This window comes from Medicago truncatula, chromosome 5 (genome assembly GCF_003473485.1).
Source record: "Medicago truncatula cultivar Jemalong A17 chromosome 5, MtrunA17r5.0-ANR, whole genome shotgun sequence".
NCBI lineage: Eukaryota > Viridiplantae > Streptophyta > Magnoliopsida > Fabales > Fabaceae > Medicago > Medicago truncatula.
In genome coordinates this window covers 14,841,334-14,857,344 of record NC_053046.1, presented here as the reverse complement: position 1 = coordinate 14,857,344, position 16,011 = coordinate 14,841,334, and the positions used below count along the sequence as shown (strand labels likewise).

The window sequence follows — 16,011 nt, the reverse complement described above, 5'->3', positions numbered from 1 at the left end:
ATAATATTATGAATTTTTCTGCAAAATTTTATTCAAAAATATGAATTTTTCGTATGAGTTTACTTTAAAAGATGGATCAAAAGTAGTGATTAAAAATTTTATAGGGACTAAAAGTTGAAGGAAAATTTTAGAGGGACTAAAACGAAAAATTGGTATATTTATAGAGACTAAAAATATATTTAACCCTATAATTAATGTATATCTTGTGCATAACAATTTATAAAAGTAGGAATCTAAATTTGTGGCAGCAAGTGACAGTGAATACAAGCAATATATTTGAAAAAACTAAGCACTTGCTTGAGGATTGTAGGACTGCCAACAAGAAGCAACAACAGCAAAACATGCAGTTTGGAAACCATAATGCGTGGAAGAAACCACAGCAACAACTGTTGTCACGCTGCAATCTGCAGAACAGGTCAACGACCAGCTGGAATGTTGGGCATAGGTGGAAGAAACCGTGGAAGATTTAAATGCAACATAGATGCTTCTTTTTCAGCTTTCACAAATAGGTTGGGTATAGAGATGTGCATCCGTGACAAAGAGGGACGTTTTGTATTCGCTAAAACAATGTGGTTCATCCCTATATATTTAGTAGATGTAGGAGAAGCATTTGGTTTGTATCATGCTATTCAGTGGATACATGATTTACGACTACCAAATGTTGATTTTGAAGTTGATTCGAAACAAGTAGCTAACTATGGATAGTAACATGCATTATTGTTCCCTTTATTTAACAAATTCTTGAGTTGAGTTTACTTGAAAACAGACGAATGAGGTTGTCCATGAATTAGTAAAAACATTCACTTTCTTAACTAGCTTTCATATACTTATACATTTTTTTTTTTCAATAAATGGACGTGCATGTATTAACTATTTGATTGTTAATGAAATGCTATAAACAAATTTTAATTTTTTTATTTTATAAATTATCTTTGCGCAAGTACTATGAAAGACATTTTTATGTTTTGAAAAGATCAAAGATCCAAAACATAACGGAACTCTTGTTTTTAGAAAGACTCGATACTTTCAAATTCATTTTTGTGTTTTAAAAAATATATTTTATTTATAGTGACAACATCCTTAAATAGAAACCAACTTTTTTCCCTTAAATATATGATCTTTTAAAATCATATTTTTATGTATGAAACTTCTGATAGTTTTAATGGATCTTTCGTTTATGAAATTTCTGATAGTTTGGTACGTAGGGGGCATGTGAAAGGTATTATTTTTGGAAATTCATATTTTAGGAGGGGAGTCCTTCTCTATGAGCTCAAGGTCAAATAGTCACTTGCCATTAATTTTTTATTAACTTAAAAACCAAACAATGATTCAACCAAAATGTACTTACTTACTATATTTGCCTAAAAAACTTGACTTAGTTTAATAAATCGAAAACCCAAATAATTTAGCCAACCCAAAGCCAAATTTTATTCATTTCCTCCAATCTCAACGTTGAATCTTAATAATTCCACGTTGTCATCATCAATGCATGTCGACACACACTTTCTTTCTCTGACTCTACGTACCTTCAAAAGCACCTTCCCTTTCCATATTTATCGTCCACGCGTCACTTTCTCAGCACCCACCTTTCACACGATCCAAAAATCACACGTGTCGCCATGTAAAAATCTCACACACTAAATCTTCATCAAATCATCTTCCAACACGTGTCCCTCCTTTTCCCTTCCTATAAATACCCGAAACCTACGTAACATGAAACAAACCAAAACCAAACATAGTACAAACTACAAAGTTTCAAAACACAAAAAATCCAAACACAAACCTTTTAACTATTTTCTTTTTGTCGTTTTCCATTTTCTACATGATCCTAACAGAAAACGGGTCGGGTCGTCGGATATTGAACTTTCCGGCGGTTCATCCATGTATAAACATTGCTTCCTCCACCCTTCTATCTTCCCTCATCAATCTCTCCGACAAGATTTCCAATTTCCAACACAAATTCTTCTCATCCAACAAACGAAATGCTAGAAAAGCCATTCGTTTGATTGGTCTTCTTCAACCTTTCCTCCATGAGATCTTAGAGAATCATTCAAATCTTCCGGCTCCGGTGACCCTTTGTTTTTCTGAGCTTCATGTTATCTTCCAGAAGCTTTTTTTCTTGATGGAAGATTTGACTTGTGAAGGTGGTAGGTTGTTTATGTTGATGGAGTCGGGTCGGGTTGCAACAATGTTTCGGGTCTTGTTTAGATCCGTTGCAAGTGCTCTTGATGTTTTGGATTTTGATTCTGTTGAGGTGGGTTTGGAAGGTAAAGAGGAGGTTTTGTTGGTGATGAAGCAAGTGAGGGAGGGGAGATTTAAATTTGAGGTTGATGATGAAGAGGTTGTGACGTGTGTTAAGAAGGTTTTGAACCTTTTTGAGAAAAGGGTTGCTCCAAAAAAGATTGATTTGAAGAGGGTTGTTGATTATATTGGGGTTTGTGAGTGGAATGAGATTAATAAAGAGGTGAAGTTTTTGGATGGTGAAATTGGGTTTGAGTGGTTGAATGAGGAAAAGGAAAAGGTGGGTTTTTTGAGTAGTTTGATGGGGTTTATGTGTTATTGTAGATGTGTGATGATTGAAATCGTGGATTGTGAAGAGGGTAAGAGTGGGAAGAAATTTGATGCAAGAAGGGAAAGTGAGATGATTTTGAGTTGTTTGAACTCCGATGATTTTCGATGTCCAATCTCTTTGGAATTGATGAGTGATCCTGTGACTATAGAAACAGGTCATACTTATGATCGATCATCAATTCTCAAATGGTTTAGAAGTGGAAATTCAACATGTCCAAAGACAGGTAAAAGTCTTGGCAGTATAGAATTGGTACCTAATTTGGTGCTAAGGAGGTTGATTCAGCAATATTGTAATGTCAATGGCATTCCTTTTGCTGATTCGAGTCGTCGGAGTCGGGACATTACTAGGACGGTGGAGCCGGGAAGTGTAGCGGCAGAGGGAGCAATGACACTCTTGGCTGGTTTTCTTTGTAGAAGTCTTGACAATGGAAATGTGGAACAGAAGAACCATGCTGCATTTGAGGTAAGGGTTCTTACAAAAACAAGCATTTTTAGTAGGTCTTGTTTTGTAGAATCTGGTTTAGTTCCTCTTTTGTTGTTGCTGTTGGCATCAAGTGATTCATCAGCACAAGAGAATGCTATTGCAGCTCTTTTAAACCTCTCAAAATACATCAAAAGTAGAAGTGAAATGGTTGAGAATTGGGGACTAGAAATGATTGTTGGTGTCTTAAACAAAGGGATAAATATTGAAGCAAAACAACATGCTGCAGCAGTCTTGTTTTACCTTGCTTCAAACCCTGAACATGCTAACTTAATAGGTGAAGAGCCAGAAGCAATTCCCTCATTGATCAGTCTCATCAAAGATGACAACAAACGAAGTGTAAAGAATGGTTTAGTTGCAATTTTCGGCCTCCTAAAAAACCATGAAAATCACAAGAGGATACTTGCTGCTCAAGCAATTCCTTTGTTAGTTAACATCTTAAAAGCATCTGAAAAAGAAGACCTTGTCACAGACTCACTAGCAATTCTAGCAACTCTTGCAGAGAAAAGTGATGGAACATCGGAAATCCTTCGTTTCGGAGCTTTGCATGTAGCTGTTGAAGTTATGAGTTCTTCTTCCACTACTTCAAGATTAGGGAAAGAACATTGTGTGTCATTGTTGCTTTCTCTATCAATAAATGGTGGAGAAAATGTGATTGCTCATTTAGTAAAGAGTTCTTCACTTATGGAATCTTTATATTCACAACTAAGTGAAGGAACTTCGAGAGCAAGCAAGAAAGCAAGTTCTCTCATAAGGGTCCTCCATGATTTTTATGAAAGGAGATCCTCTAACTACAGGACATCAGTTATTCCACGAGAAAGATTCATTCATGTATGGTAAATTTATTAAACCCAGTATATTTTTTCAACCTGGGTATTCTTTGATTTTTTTTAGTGATGTGAATTGTAGATATTGTATAAAATTTATTCACCTTTTGTTATTTGTACCTGATATTAGCTCATGTTTTAAAGAGCTAGTATTTTTATCAGCTTCTGTTTTTAATGATGAAGCTTGTACAAATTATTGTAATTTCTTTTGTATTATCAAATACAATTGTATGATCTCTATTAAATATTAATCAATATTAATATTCATCTTAATCTCTTCTTTGCTTGCATACATAGCAAAAGCTTTATTCTCTTTCTTTTCTCCTCTTATTTTCCCGTCCGTGTTACTGTAAAACCATTCCAGGACGAAATGACTCAGTTAAGTGGCTTGAATTGAGTTTGAAAAGCCTGAAATCTTTAATGTAATCAGTTAGTTATTGAGTTGTCATCATAAGAATAACGGCGTATCCAGAATTCGAAGTGTCATTTTTTATGAGTTGGACGTCGGGGAGATGGAATGGTAATCTTTATAGTAAATTAGAGTTGAATGTATATGTACTTTATCCTTTCAATAGCATTTACTATATGTTATACAAGGAAAAAGTTTTACAGTTTAGAACTGCATCTTGCTTGACTGCACCACCATATTGGAGGGTATACCATCTTTAGAGAGGTTATTTCAATCGACACAAGATTGAGGAATGAGGACCGTTCTATTCAAAATCAAACAAAACAGAAAGAACCAGTAGTCCAGAACAGTCATCAACAGATCAAAGATCTGACTATTCACATGCCAAAAATCACCACCGGATTCTCATCAATAAAGAAAACGGGGTTTTATCAAAGATAACCGATTGAATCTTGAAGAAATACATACTGTAAAAGGTATATGGATATGATTATGCAGCCATCTTATAGTTTAAGGCAGCCACATACAAAGAGATGTTTGTAAAAACATAAATCCAGCAGAAACAGAAAAGGGGTGGAACATACGAGTTCAACGACCAACAATTCATGATTCAGAACTCCAAGCAAGCTCTGTCAAAGCAAGCCCCGCCTCCACCATCTTTATTTCAAAGATAAGTTTCCTCCACATCTTGAGAACAAACATTTCAGCCTCTTCATCTAAAATGACCTGAAGACGCTCTATCATTTGAGATGCTTTCATGTGTTCTTGTGTGCATGAGACAATATAATCTGTCAATGTATTTTCTTCTTCACCTAAAAACTCTTTGATTTTCTTTGAAATCCACGGTCTCATTCTTTCATGTATTCGATGCTGAAAATGAAAACATCATATGTGAAAAAGTTAAAGCATAAAACTGCATTCTCTACTTTATAAACTACACAAGCCAGCATAATCAAAGCATGTACTGATAGCACAGCTAAAACATGCATAATGTTTTTTTGAGGAAAAACATGCATAATGTTAAAAAGTACTATATGGTAACATAATCCTAAGTTCTAACATACTTATCAATTGGCTGGTTTTGTTTTGGTGGCTTGGAAAGGTTTACCTACTAGGAGCTAACCAAAAAGGTCGAGTGAAGCGTCATAGAGTGTATTTGCCAGGACATTGGCTCTTAAAGTTATGGTGCATAAGTTATTTCCTTATGCACCGTGCATAAACACATCACAACCATCAGATTTCTTTTATTTTGAACAAAAATGGTTTTGGCTCACTTTGGGGGTGTAGGAAGCAATTATGTTGGGATTTATGCACGGTGCATAAGGATTTCCTTATGCACCATAACCACTCCCTTCAATGAGATTAGCGTCTAAAGGAGAAAATAGAAGACTCAAAACTTGCATACAATTGATAGGGTTCGGAGAAAGTTTTCTCTTATTATAGCTTTATATAGTTCTCTTATGTACTTTGAACCAAATTTTCCTAAATTGCATCCACTTTAATCCACGATTTTTATTTTTCACACTATTTAGTTATCATCTAATTTATTTTGTCAAGTAGTGTAATCTTTTTTTTTTTTTTTCAGTAGTCATTATATAATTTATTTTTTTGTCAAATAGTCTGCCTGGTAAATTCATCTTTTGAATCCCTCAAAAAAAAAAAAATCATCTTTTGAAGTTAATAAGTGGGTAACCAAAAACAAGTGGAGCATTTCCAACCCCATATATAATGCAATGTCCCTATCAATATAAACTTAGCTAAGCCAATGTCTAATTTTTTTCCTCACGATCATTCCTTTTTTTCACACGCTCTACTGAATATATATATCCAGTCAGAAAAATATTAGTTACGGTCGATGATACCAAGCTCAAATACTAATTTATAACAACTAAAGTGTAAAGCATGGCTAAAGAATAATCTCTCTATAATTTTCAAAGGATCTAACGAGGAGACTCCCACACAGTAAGTGTGGACAAGAGTGTGTTTGTCTCCTCTTAAATTATCTTGGTTGCACACTTGCACGTTTCAGATGTCATCCATATAGGATTGTCGTCAATTTTTAACTCACGTAACCGGTCTTTGAAAGATCCTGAAAACAAAATGCAAAAGAGACGTCTGTATTGAATTCCTTTGTCTAGATGAAAAAATATAATGACGTGATTTTCATAAAATTGTTTTAACTCATTTGGATACAACATTTATATCTCACGAAAAGTCCATTTGTTTTAGTTATTAAAGATACAAGCTTCTATTAAAAAGAAGTTAATCAAACAACATGAAGATTCTGTTGAAGAGGGAGCTTCCTTCACAAGAGAATTTTTTGTTTCACTTAATAATGTGGGGAAGTCTACAAAACACAGATACAAGATTACGTTCATTGGAAGCAGTACTTTACACAAAACATCTAACAAATTACAGCAAATTTATCCAACTTCACAAAATTTCAAGAAAAACTTTTTGGTACAGACAATGGGTGTTTTCATAGATTGGAACTTTTCACTAAACATACAAATATAACATTAACCGCATTCCTTTATTAGATGTTTCACGGTTTAGAACTAAATCTTGCTTGACTGCACCATATTGGAGGGTATACAATCTTTAGAGAGGCTATTTCATAATGCAAGATTGAGAACTGTTCTCTTCAAAACCAAACGAAACAGAAAGAGCCGGAAGTCCATGACAGTCATCAACAGATAAAAGATCTGACTATTCACATGACAAAAATTACCACCAGATTCTCATTAATAAAGAAAACGGGGTTTTATCAAAGATAACTACTTGAATCTTGAAGCAATACATACTGTAAAAGGTAGATGCTTATGCAGCCATCTTATATTTTAAGGCAGCCACATGTGAAGAGATGTTTGTAGAAACATAAATCCAGCAGAAAAGGAAAAGGGTGGAACATACAAATACAACGACCAACAATTCATGATTTGGACTTCGAAGCAAGCCCTGTCTCTACCTTCTTTATTTCAAAGATAAGCATCCTCCACATCTTGAGAACAAACATTTCAGCCTCTTCATCTAAAATGACCTGAAGACGCTCTAGCATTTGAGATGCTTGCACGTGTTCTTGTGTACTTGAGACAATATAATCTGTCAATGTATTTTCTTCTTCCCCTAAAAACTCTTTAATTTTCTTTGAAATCCACGGTCTCATTCGTTGATGTAATTGATGCTGAAAAAAATAACATCATAAGATGAAAAAGTTGAAGCATAAAACTGCATTCTCTATTTTTTACACTACACAAGCCAACATATTCAAAACCTTACACAACTAATGTAATTCTTCAATCTTTATGTCCAAAACCTTACACAACTATAATAATAGCCCCATAACAACGAGGTACTCGGTGGTGTATTTAAATGGCTTAGTTCTTCCCCCTTGATAGCAAGCTTTTAAGGGAGTGTTACTTAAGTTCTTATCTACTTATCAATGAACTGGTTTGTTTGGCTGGGAAAGGGTTACCTACAGAAGAGCAAACCAAAAAGGCCGAGTGAAGAGTGCATTCGCCGGGACATCAGTTCTTAGAGGCAGTGCTATGATAGTGAGCAGGGACTAGGGTATTGTGAGGTGCATCAAGTTGTATGGGATGCTTGGTTAAGTGGCTTGATTCTTCCACCTTAATAGTTGATTTTATGGGAGGTCCCCAAGATCTTACATACTTATCAAATAGTTAATCCCTCAGACTGAGTGCCAAATTTAAAAACAAACAATAAAAATGTCCCAAAATGAGTGTCATTTTCAGTTTTTATAATCACTCTCAAATCATTCTATCCCACTTTGTGTTTATGATAATGGTGAATACACCAAAGCTTAGTATGGTTAATTAGGTAAATTGTTATTCTTTCTTTCATTTATAATCTTTCACCTTACATTAAATTGTGTGAAATAGCCTAGTGTGACACCATTAATAAGGACTGAGGGAGTATTGAATTATACAAATATGGCTCATTACGCCAAACAAAAGATAATAGACATCGACATTTTAATTACTTCAAGACCAAAAGTATTGAAACCCAGGTAGCAGTCGATCCTAAAAACACCAGTGAGGACGGTGAAACGTAGCAAGAGTGAGAGACAAAGTGAGAGAAGGGAAGCAGTAATATTATATTTGTGTTTTATAATTGCAAAATTTATCAAATACCCCAACCAAAAGTCCCTAAAATTAAAATTATTAAGTTTTATTTTTGGAATGCTATATCATTTTACATACGGTGTGGTGTTATCTCGACAATACAGCTGCTATTTCAGCCACTACACAAAACTGCTACCCTACTGCGTGTCGTGGTCAGAGGCCTGCTCTGCTACGCCATTCTAGTGTGCTATTGACTACACTATCAAGACAAAATGATTACTAAATTCAAAATCCACAGTTAAAAAACCAAGTACCTTGTCGTACGCTGCCCAGTCTATCTCATATGAGAACAACTCCTCCTTGGTCTTTGGTATCATATCAATCAACTGTTTTGCATCCAAGAGCCTCCTGCTGTTATCATAAGTCTTGTGTTTCTCCAACCCATGATCTCGATCCCTGTCACGGTCAGAATTTCTCTCCCTGTGTTCATCTCTGTGGTTAGTGCCGTCTTCATCACTCCTATCCCTGTCCCGGTGGTTGGACTTCTCATTTGAATGCCTACTTCTATCCCGTTCTCCATCCAGCCTCTCTTCCTTGAAATTGGTACTAGATATACGCTTTGCAAACTCTGCAGCTGCAGCCAAATTGGGTGGTGTTGGCCCAGAAGGAGTAGATTCAACAGCCTGCAACTCTTCTGTTGAGTAATCAATTGGAACCAAAGGCCTCAGTTTTTTATCCTTGTGTGCATCATCGTCTTCATCTTCATGGAAAACAGAAGGGACAGTTGTTCTTTTTCCAGAGCCAACCAGACCAAATCCCAACTTCTTCAAAGGAGCATTTCCACTTGACTGGGTATCAGTTGTGGCTACAGATGCCATGGTGGATTCATCGTGGGTAGTATTTAGTACATTAGCATCACCTGTCACATAAAGCATGAACCCCATTAGTAACGAGAAAGAGAAAGAAAATCACAGATTTGGAGTAATTACAAAAATTGCCAATACGACCTTCATGATTAAAATCAGCTACAGTGTCTTGTACAGCAACAATATTGTTCATTTCATTAGTAATCTCTCTGGTAGCCATAGTTTCGTCCCTGCCATTTACAATATGCTCTGTCAACAGCTTCAATGCATCTCTCTGCCGCTTCAGTTGTTGATCCTCCTCAGTTCTCTTCTTGGCCTCGGCAATTTCCTCCTCTTCTTTTTGTTTGTCAGCCAGGTCATCTTCCTTTTCTCGCAGCCTCTTATTTCTCTTCTCCTCTATCGCATTTCTACGCCACCTCTTCCTAGAATCCCCATCATCATCCTCTTCATCATAAAGTATTTCCTTTCTTCGTTTGCGTTCTCTGTCCTTCTCCTTCTCTTTTTCATATTGACGTTCTTTTTCTTTCTCTCTTTCTCTATACTCCCATTCCTTCAATTGTAATTCAAACTGACGCTCAACTTCCTCAATCCTCCGTTTTTGTTCCCTCTCTTTCCGAATACGATCCCGCTCAGCTTCTCTTTCATATCTCTCAAGTACTCTTTCCTTTTCTCGTTTCAGTTCCCGTTCCCTGTCTCTCTCCCTGCTTTTCCTGTCATGCCTTCTATCAGGGGTTTCGGGTCTATCATGTTCACTGGTTGGTTTCTTATCACCGTTTGTCTCTCTCTCATTTTTCTCTTCACCCGATTCTACAGAATTTGAAAAGCAAAGCAGATTAATAATAATTTTAATAATTAAAAAGTATCCTGATAATAGAATATAGCCCTGCTGAGAACCACTCTCAACTGATAATAGAGATAGCAACCAAAGTGTTTCACCCCTTACCATTCTTTGTATCCACATCAGAGTCTCCTTCTCTTGTTTTAGTAGGTTGTTCGGAAGTTGAATCCACAGAACCATCACCAGTTGGCAGTGGAGGTGGTGGAGGCAAAGGTCTTGAGTTCAGCCTCTCCTCTATCATCTGCTTGATTTTTTCTAAAGCATCTCGATCAACTTCCCTATCTTCATCTGTAACAATCCCAAAAGTTGCCACATCATGGGTTTTCTTGTTCACTGAATCATTACCCTCCTCCTTATTTGAGTGCTCCACATCAGGCTTTGCTTCCTCATTTACATCAGAAGTTTTCGCAACTTGATCTTTTCCAACTTCTGCTGCCTGAGTTTCCTTTTCCTTTGAATTGTCAGTTTTCTTTTGTACATACCGCTCCAGATAGTTTCTCATAGCTTCATCTACATTGATCTGTCAACAAAACATCGAAGATAAAATGGCTAAAAGCCTCAAATGCAAAACCAATGAAAAGGAAATATTTGTGCCAAATGGTTATTAGTATGAGAATATTGTGCCTCATTCACAGAAATTTAATACATTTTTTTACCAGGAATATCGTTGATGCATTTACAAATGCCCAAAATGATCTGAAAGTGTGATCGAATTATTATATGATCATATATCATGGTATTGTTTCAAAAAATTAGTTTCAAATATATATTAAAATATGAACCTAGCCCTCTAAATCCTCCCCCCAAACAGACTCTTGGAGTCATCAAAACTTCAAACTGTTCCTACTCCCAAAAAAACAACACCAAAAACTGAGTAACACATAGAAAAAGCAAAAGTTGGCATTAGAAGATATAAAAAATCTTGCCAGCATCTTATTGTAATTTAATATCTTAGATTATCCTATAGAATTAGATTTATTATCTTAAAATAATTTAGATTCTCTATTAAGGTTAGTTTCAATATTTCGTTGTTGCTATCATGATTCGTTTCCCAACTTAATTAGGCATTGGAGTCTTGCATTAGTATAAATATTGGTTAGTGGTTATTCTTTTCGTATAAAACCATAATCAACCGTCATATTAAAACATATTCATAATTCACATTCTTGGTTCTTTCATTTCTCTGTTGACCTAAACCCTAGAAGGAATGCAAACTTATATGCAAAACGAGCAAAAAGACCATCAAGAAAATAATGAATTTAATAAAAAAGTCAGAAAGTAATAAATTAAATAAAAATGTCAGAAAATAATGATGACTAGTTTATACCGAAATTTAATACTAGAATGACTTGGACTCATGACAAATGAAGGTTTTATATATCTTCTCTATACAAACCCTCACATCTTTGGTAATGAGGGGGAGGGGGGAAGGGAATTGGGCAGGAGTGTGAAACATATACTATAATGTCAAGTAGATGTCAAGAAACAACGACATGGACACAAATGAGTACCAAACTTTTTATTCGTGCATCAGTAGCAAACTTAATTATCAAGAAATTCAATCACATTGATTTTCAAATTCATTAAAATAACTCAGATCCTTGACTAAAAGTATAGTTGTTTCCAAAAGCATATATCATGTTCAAACCCTTAACCTCACAATATAATTAAAAGGTAGACTTATATGCCATGTAACATCAAATACAAATAAAAAGTAGTCGGAGATGAAGACATACCACTAATTCTTGGCCATCAATATTCAATTTGGTAAGGAGACGTAAAGCACGGAGAACCCCTTCAGCAGTATCGAACTCATAAAACCCAAAACTTTTAGGCGTCCCACTCGATAAATCCTGAGGTCTTTTCCAGCTCTTGATATTCCCACACAACTTAAAAGAAAATAACAGAATAAGAACACTATAAATATACCAAAACATACCAATTGTCTAGTAGTTACAATAAGAGGCTAAAAAGACAATAAATGACTAAAAAGACAATAAGAACACTATTGATGGCTAAAAAGACAATAAATGACTAAAAAGACAATAAGAACACTATTGATGGCTAAAAAGACAACAAATGACAAAAAATTCAAAGATATCAAACTTAGAAATTTACTTTAAGGAGAGAAAGCATGAACTCATTCTCCACGGTTGGTGCAATCTTGCCAATGTAAACAGTGGTATGTTGCTTCTCAGCTGGAGTAACACTAGGAGGAACCACAGGTCTGACAACAGGAGGAATAATAGGGCGAATTGAAGGGATCCCTGCAACAGGCGGGCGTGATACTGGAAGTACATTGATTGCTCCAGGAAGGCGAGGAGGATATACAGGACGAACCATGGTTCCATAAGGAGGTGGATAACGAGGAATTCCTGTACATGGCAGAAAACATCTATGCAAATATATTAGAGCAGATCATGAACGAGTGTACACAGTAAACAAATAAAATATATACAACAGTGAAGATATATACAGAAAATATGTGACGAACAATGGAATGCTGTTACCACACATCAAAAGCATAACAGAGATGGCAGCACAGCTAATAATCACCAGCTGAAATGACAACCTGAAGAAAACAATAAAAAATACTATCGAGTTTGAAATTCACGGATGTCCAGAAAGTGCTTACCTTTGACTGACAATTTGAAACATAGCAGGCTTCTCAAACCCTCCCATCCACCAATGGAAAATAGTAACTTTCATAATCTCATGCATACATGATTTACTAAGAAGGGAATTCTAGTTGAATTATAAGTTCTTTTCTATATATATGAACCCTTGTTGCAGCATAAAAAATGGAATGAAACTGCATTTGAGAGAAGAGAGAATTGAAAAGATTGCAATACCTCATGACAAAAGGCCAACGTGCATTCAGTTGCAAACATGGTCGGCTTCTGGAATTCATAAAGCCATTCAAGGTAAAGTAGTATCCTTATAACTAGCAGAAAGTGGCCAACTAAAATGAACATGACACAACCATACATTATGTAGATCGACGATAGAACAACCTGTTTTTATTTATTTGAATTAACTTTCGATTACCAAGATCACTCTTCGTTTCGAAATCATCATTTTAGTAAAAAGACAATCAATAAACTAGGCAGATATATGCATACCAAAAATGAGTTGTAGGAGGGAGGGTGGGTGTGTCTTTAACCAATATGGAAGCCTTCCAACCTTTTGTCATCGAATTGAACAAGAAACTGTAGGAGAATTGAGAAACAATCCCGTCATCGATACCCTATCTAACCATCAATAACTATTTTTCTAAATCTCTCCTAACTCATCCAAATTGAAACCCCTCACCATTACAAAACAGAACACAGTAGTTATCAATACAAAACTAAGAGTATGTTTGGATTGACTTATTTGAGCTTATCTACTGACCTACGTTGTTAAGATTGTTTGGGAGAACTTGTCAAAACAACTTATGACATTGGCCATAACCTGTTTTCAATTTTCAGCTTATTTTAAATAAGCTTTCCATGATAACTTATAACAACAGCTTATAGCTTATACAAAACAATTTAACTTTATTTTATCTTTTGCTATAAAAATAGATTATACATGAACACTTATCTTATCATGATATTAAGCGTTTAAGCTACAAATAAACTGTTTATCCAAACAAGGTCTAAATAGGTGTTCTTTTCGCACTACTAAACACTGTCAACAACAAATCTTCACAAAATTCACAGCACCAATATAAATATACAATCAACAATCAAAGAATAAGCATTAATTTAAATGAATGCATAATTTCACACTCAAGAAATCACAAAAACAATGAAATAAAACAAACGAATGACCCACCTGCAGGGTTAATAGTTCCTTGAGGATGCATAGCATAACCATTCGGCATCGGAGCAAAAGGTCTCATTGCAGGATTACTCCCGGGAATTTGATACGACATCATAGGTTGCATCTGCGGCATCGGAACCGGAACCTGCACCGAACCGGATACACCAGGAGGTTGATTAGGGTTTTGATAACCACCAGGTGGATTCGGCAGAGGAGTGAACTGCGGTAATTGAGCACCAAGCGGTCGGAAGGACGGTGCAGAAGGAGGAAGAACACCGGGAATTTGCGGCGGAGCATATAAAGTAGGCGGTGGAGGTAGCGACTGTGGATTGGGATTAAGGTTTGTAACGATGGGGACTGGTGATGGTGTTGAAGATTGTGATTGCGATTGGGATGATTGGGGAATTGGATCGGGTGGATTGAGGATTGGGTTAGGAGGAGAAGGTTCTGAATTGGTTTGAGGATTGGGTTGTAGGGTTGCGGGAGAAGATGAATCCGCCATTGTTGAAGATGAATGAGTTTTTTTGAAGAGGGTTAAGAAATTTGAAGAGTGAGAGGTGAATTAGGTATTTTGGTTTGAGATGGTTCGTTCGTTGTGTTTGGGTGACCTAGATTGAGTTTGATTGCGTACGTGTGTACTATTGTATAGGGTTCGTAAGTAACTATGGTACTGGGCATGTTATTTTTAAATTAAAAAATATGGGCGTGGATTTTAATTCATAAAACAAAATAAAATTTTATTTTTTTGTTACCACTGAAAGTGACAGATTATCACTTTTTTCCACAAATTATTATTATCTTAATTTTTTTTCTGGATATTTCATTATTTTAAAACAAATTTGTTTTTAAGAATAGTATATTGGAGTTGTTATTAAAAAAAAAAAATTAGTATATTTGTTATATTATTGATGAAAGATAAACAAAATTTGTTACTATTTAAAAGTCACAAACATTTTGTACGTATAATTTTAATCAAAATCAAAATTTTATAAAAAAATAGTGTTTTCAAATTTACATGTGTTAGCGCAATATGTGTCAATCTTTTTGCTTTGTTTATTGTGGTAATATTTGTGAATTATAAACAATGTTTTATATGAAATTTTAATTTTGATTAAAAGTATAGAAATTAGATGTTTGTGACTTTCAAATGATAACAACACAATAAACCATCTTGTTAAAAATAAAAAAAACAATAAACCATGTTTATCTTTTTAATGACACCAATAATATCTTCATAAATATAATACAAATTCTTATATTTTTTAATAATACCGACGATATACCATTATTATGGGAAAAATTGTTTAAGAGTATAATTGTAATAATAATAAAGTCATCCCAAAATCCATTATTTCTTAGCGTTTAGACGGGCATGTCGTGCTCGTCTATTCGCTTTATTTTATTGCGTTAATATGTATAAATTATGAACAATAACTTTTATAAAATTTTGATTAAAATTATAGGTATATATAATTTATATTTTATATGTTCATATTGTAACAAATTATACTTATCTTTTTCATATAATACTAATAATATAAAGAATATAATCTAAATTTCTATATTTTTGAATGATACCAACAAAATAATATTATTTTACAGTCAAATTTATTTAAAAGTACAATTGAAAGTGAAAAAGACAATTATTTTTTTGACAAAAAAGTGAAAAAGACAATTAAAAACCGTGTATTCTCTTTATTTCAAAAAAAAAAAAAAAAACCATGTATTCTCTTTAATTACAATATAGATATTGATTTGGAATATAGATTTCTTTAAAGATAAAATTATAGCCATGAGATATAACATGTAAGAAAAAGAAATTGAAAGGATCATCTCAAAATATTATTGTTCAAAAAATACGTCAATTTTTTAATAATCAAACAATTATTCCCTTAAAAAAAGTCAAATATTTATGATTGACTAAAATACATATGAATTAAATCTTCTAAACAAATCATACAACACAAGAAGAAGAAGAATAAGACACTTTTTTTTTATAAAGAAGAAAGAATATACAAGACTAAAGCATATGATTGAATGTATATATACTTACTCTTATCAGTACAATGCAGATTTTTTTTGAAGGAATGCATAAATGTTTATTCTTACTTTTTTTTTTTAAATAGT

General features: G+C 34.4%; 2 protein-coding genes across 5 annotated transcripts; one reads left to right on the top strand and one right to left on the bottom strand.

The window, feature by feature from the left end:
* The first annotated feature begins 1,735 nt into the window (after positions 1-1,735).
* On the top strand, positions 1,736-4,152 carry LOC11406349 (U-box domain-containing protein 19). Its single transcript, XM_003613196.4, has one exon. The coding sequence runs from the start codon at positions 1,823-1,825 to the stop codon at positions 3,890-3,892; it is 2,070 nt and encodes a 689-aa protein (XP_003613244.1). The 5' UTR covers positions 1,736-1,822; the 3' UTR covers positions 3,893-4,152.
* A 2,568-nt stretch (positions 4,153-6,720) lies between these two features.
* On the bottom strand, positions 6,721-14,520 carry LOC11405951 (RNA-binding protein 25). Of its 4 annotated transcripts, XM_039834364.1 has the most exons (9): positions 13,897-14,035; positions 13,200-13,286; positions 12,930-13,091; positions 12,196-12,649; positions 11,814-11,966; positions 10,183-10,597; positions 9,381-10,046; positions 8,688-9,292; positions 6,721-7,472 (listed from the first exon to the last, which is right to left on the bottom strand). In XM_039834364.1, exons 4-9 carry the CDS (start codon positions 12,418-12,420, stop codon positions 7,221-7,223), a joined length of 2,316 nt encoding a protein of 771 aa, XP_039690298.1. In that variant the 5' UTR covers positions 12,421-12,649; positions 12,930-13,091; positions 13,200-13,286; positions 13,897-14,035; the 3' UTR covers positions 6,721-7,220. The 4 variants fall into 4 exon arrangements, with proteins under 4 accessions (XP_039690298.1, XP_003613243.2, XP_024640131.1 ...); XM_003613195.4 differs by lacking the exons at positions 12,930-13,091; positions 13,200-13,286 and having other exon boundaries at positions 12,196-12,452; positions 13,897-14,520; XM_024784363.2 differs by lacking the exon at positions 13,200-13,286 and having other exon boundaries at positions 12,196-12,977; positions 13,897-14,036.
* Positions 14,521-16,011: the final 1,491 nt, after the last annotated feature.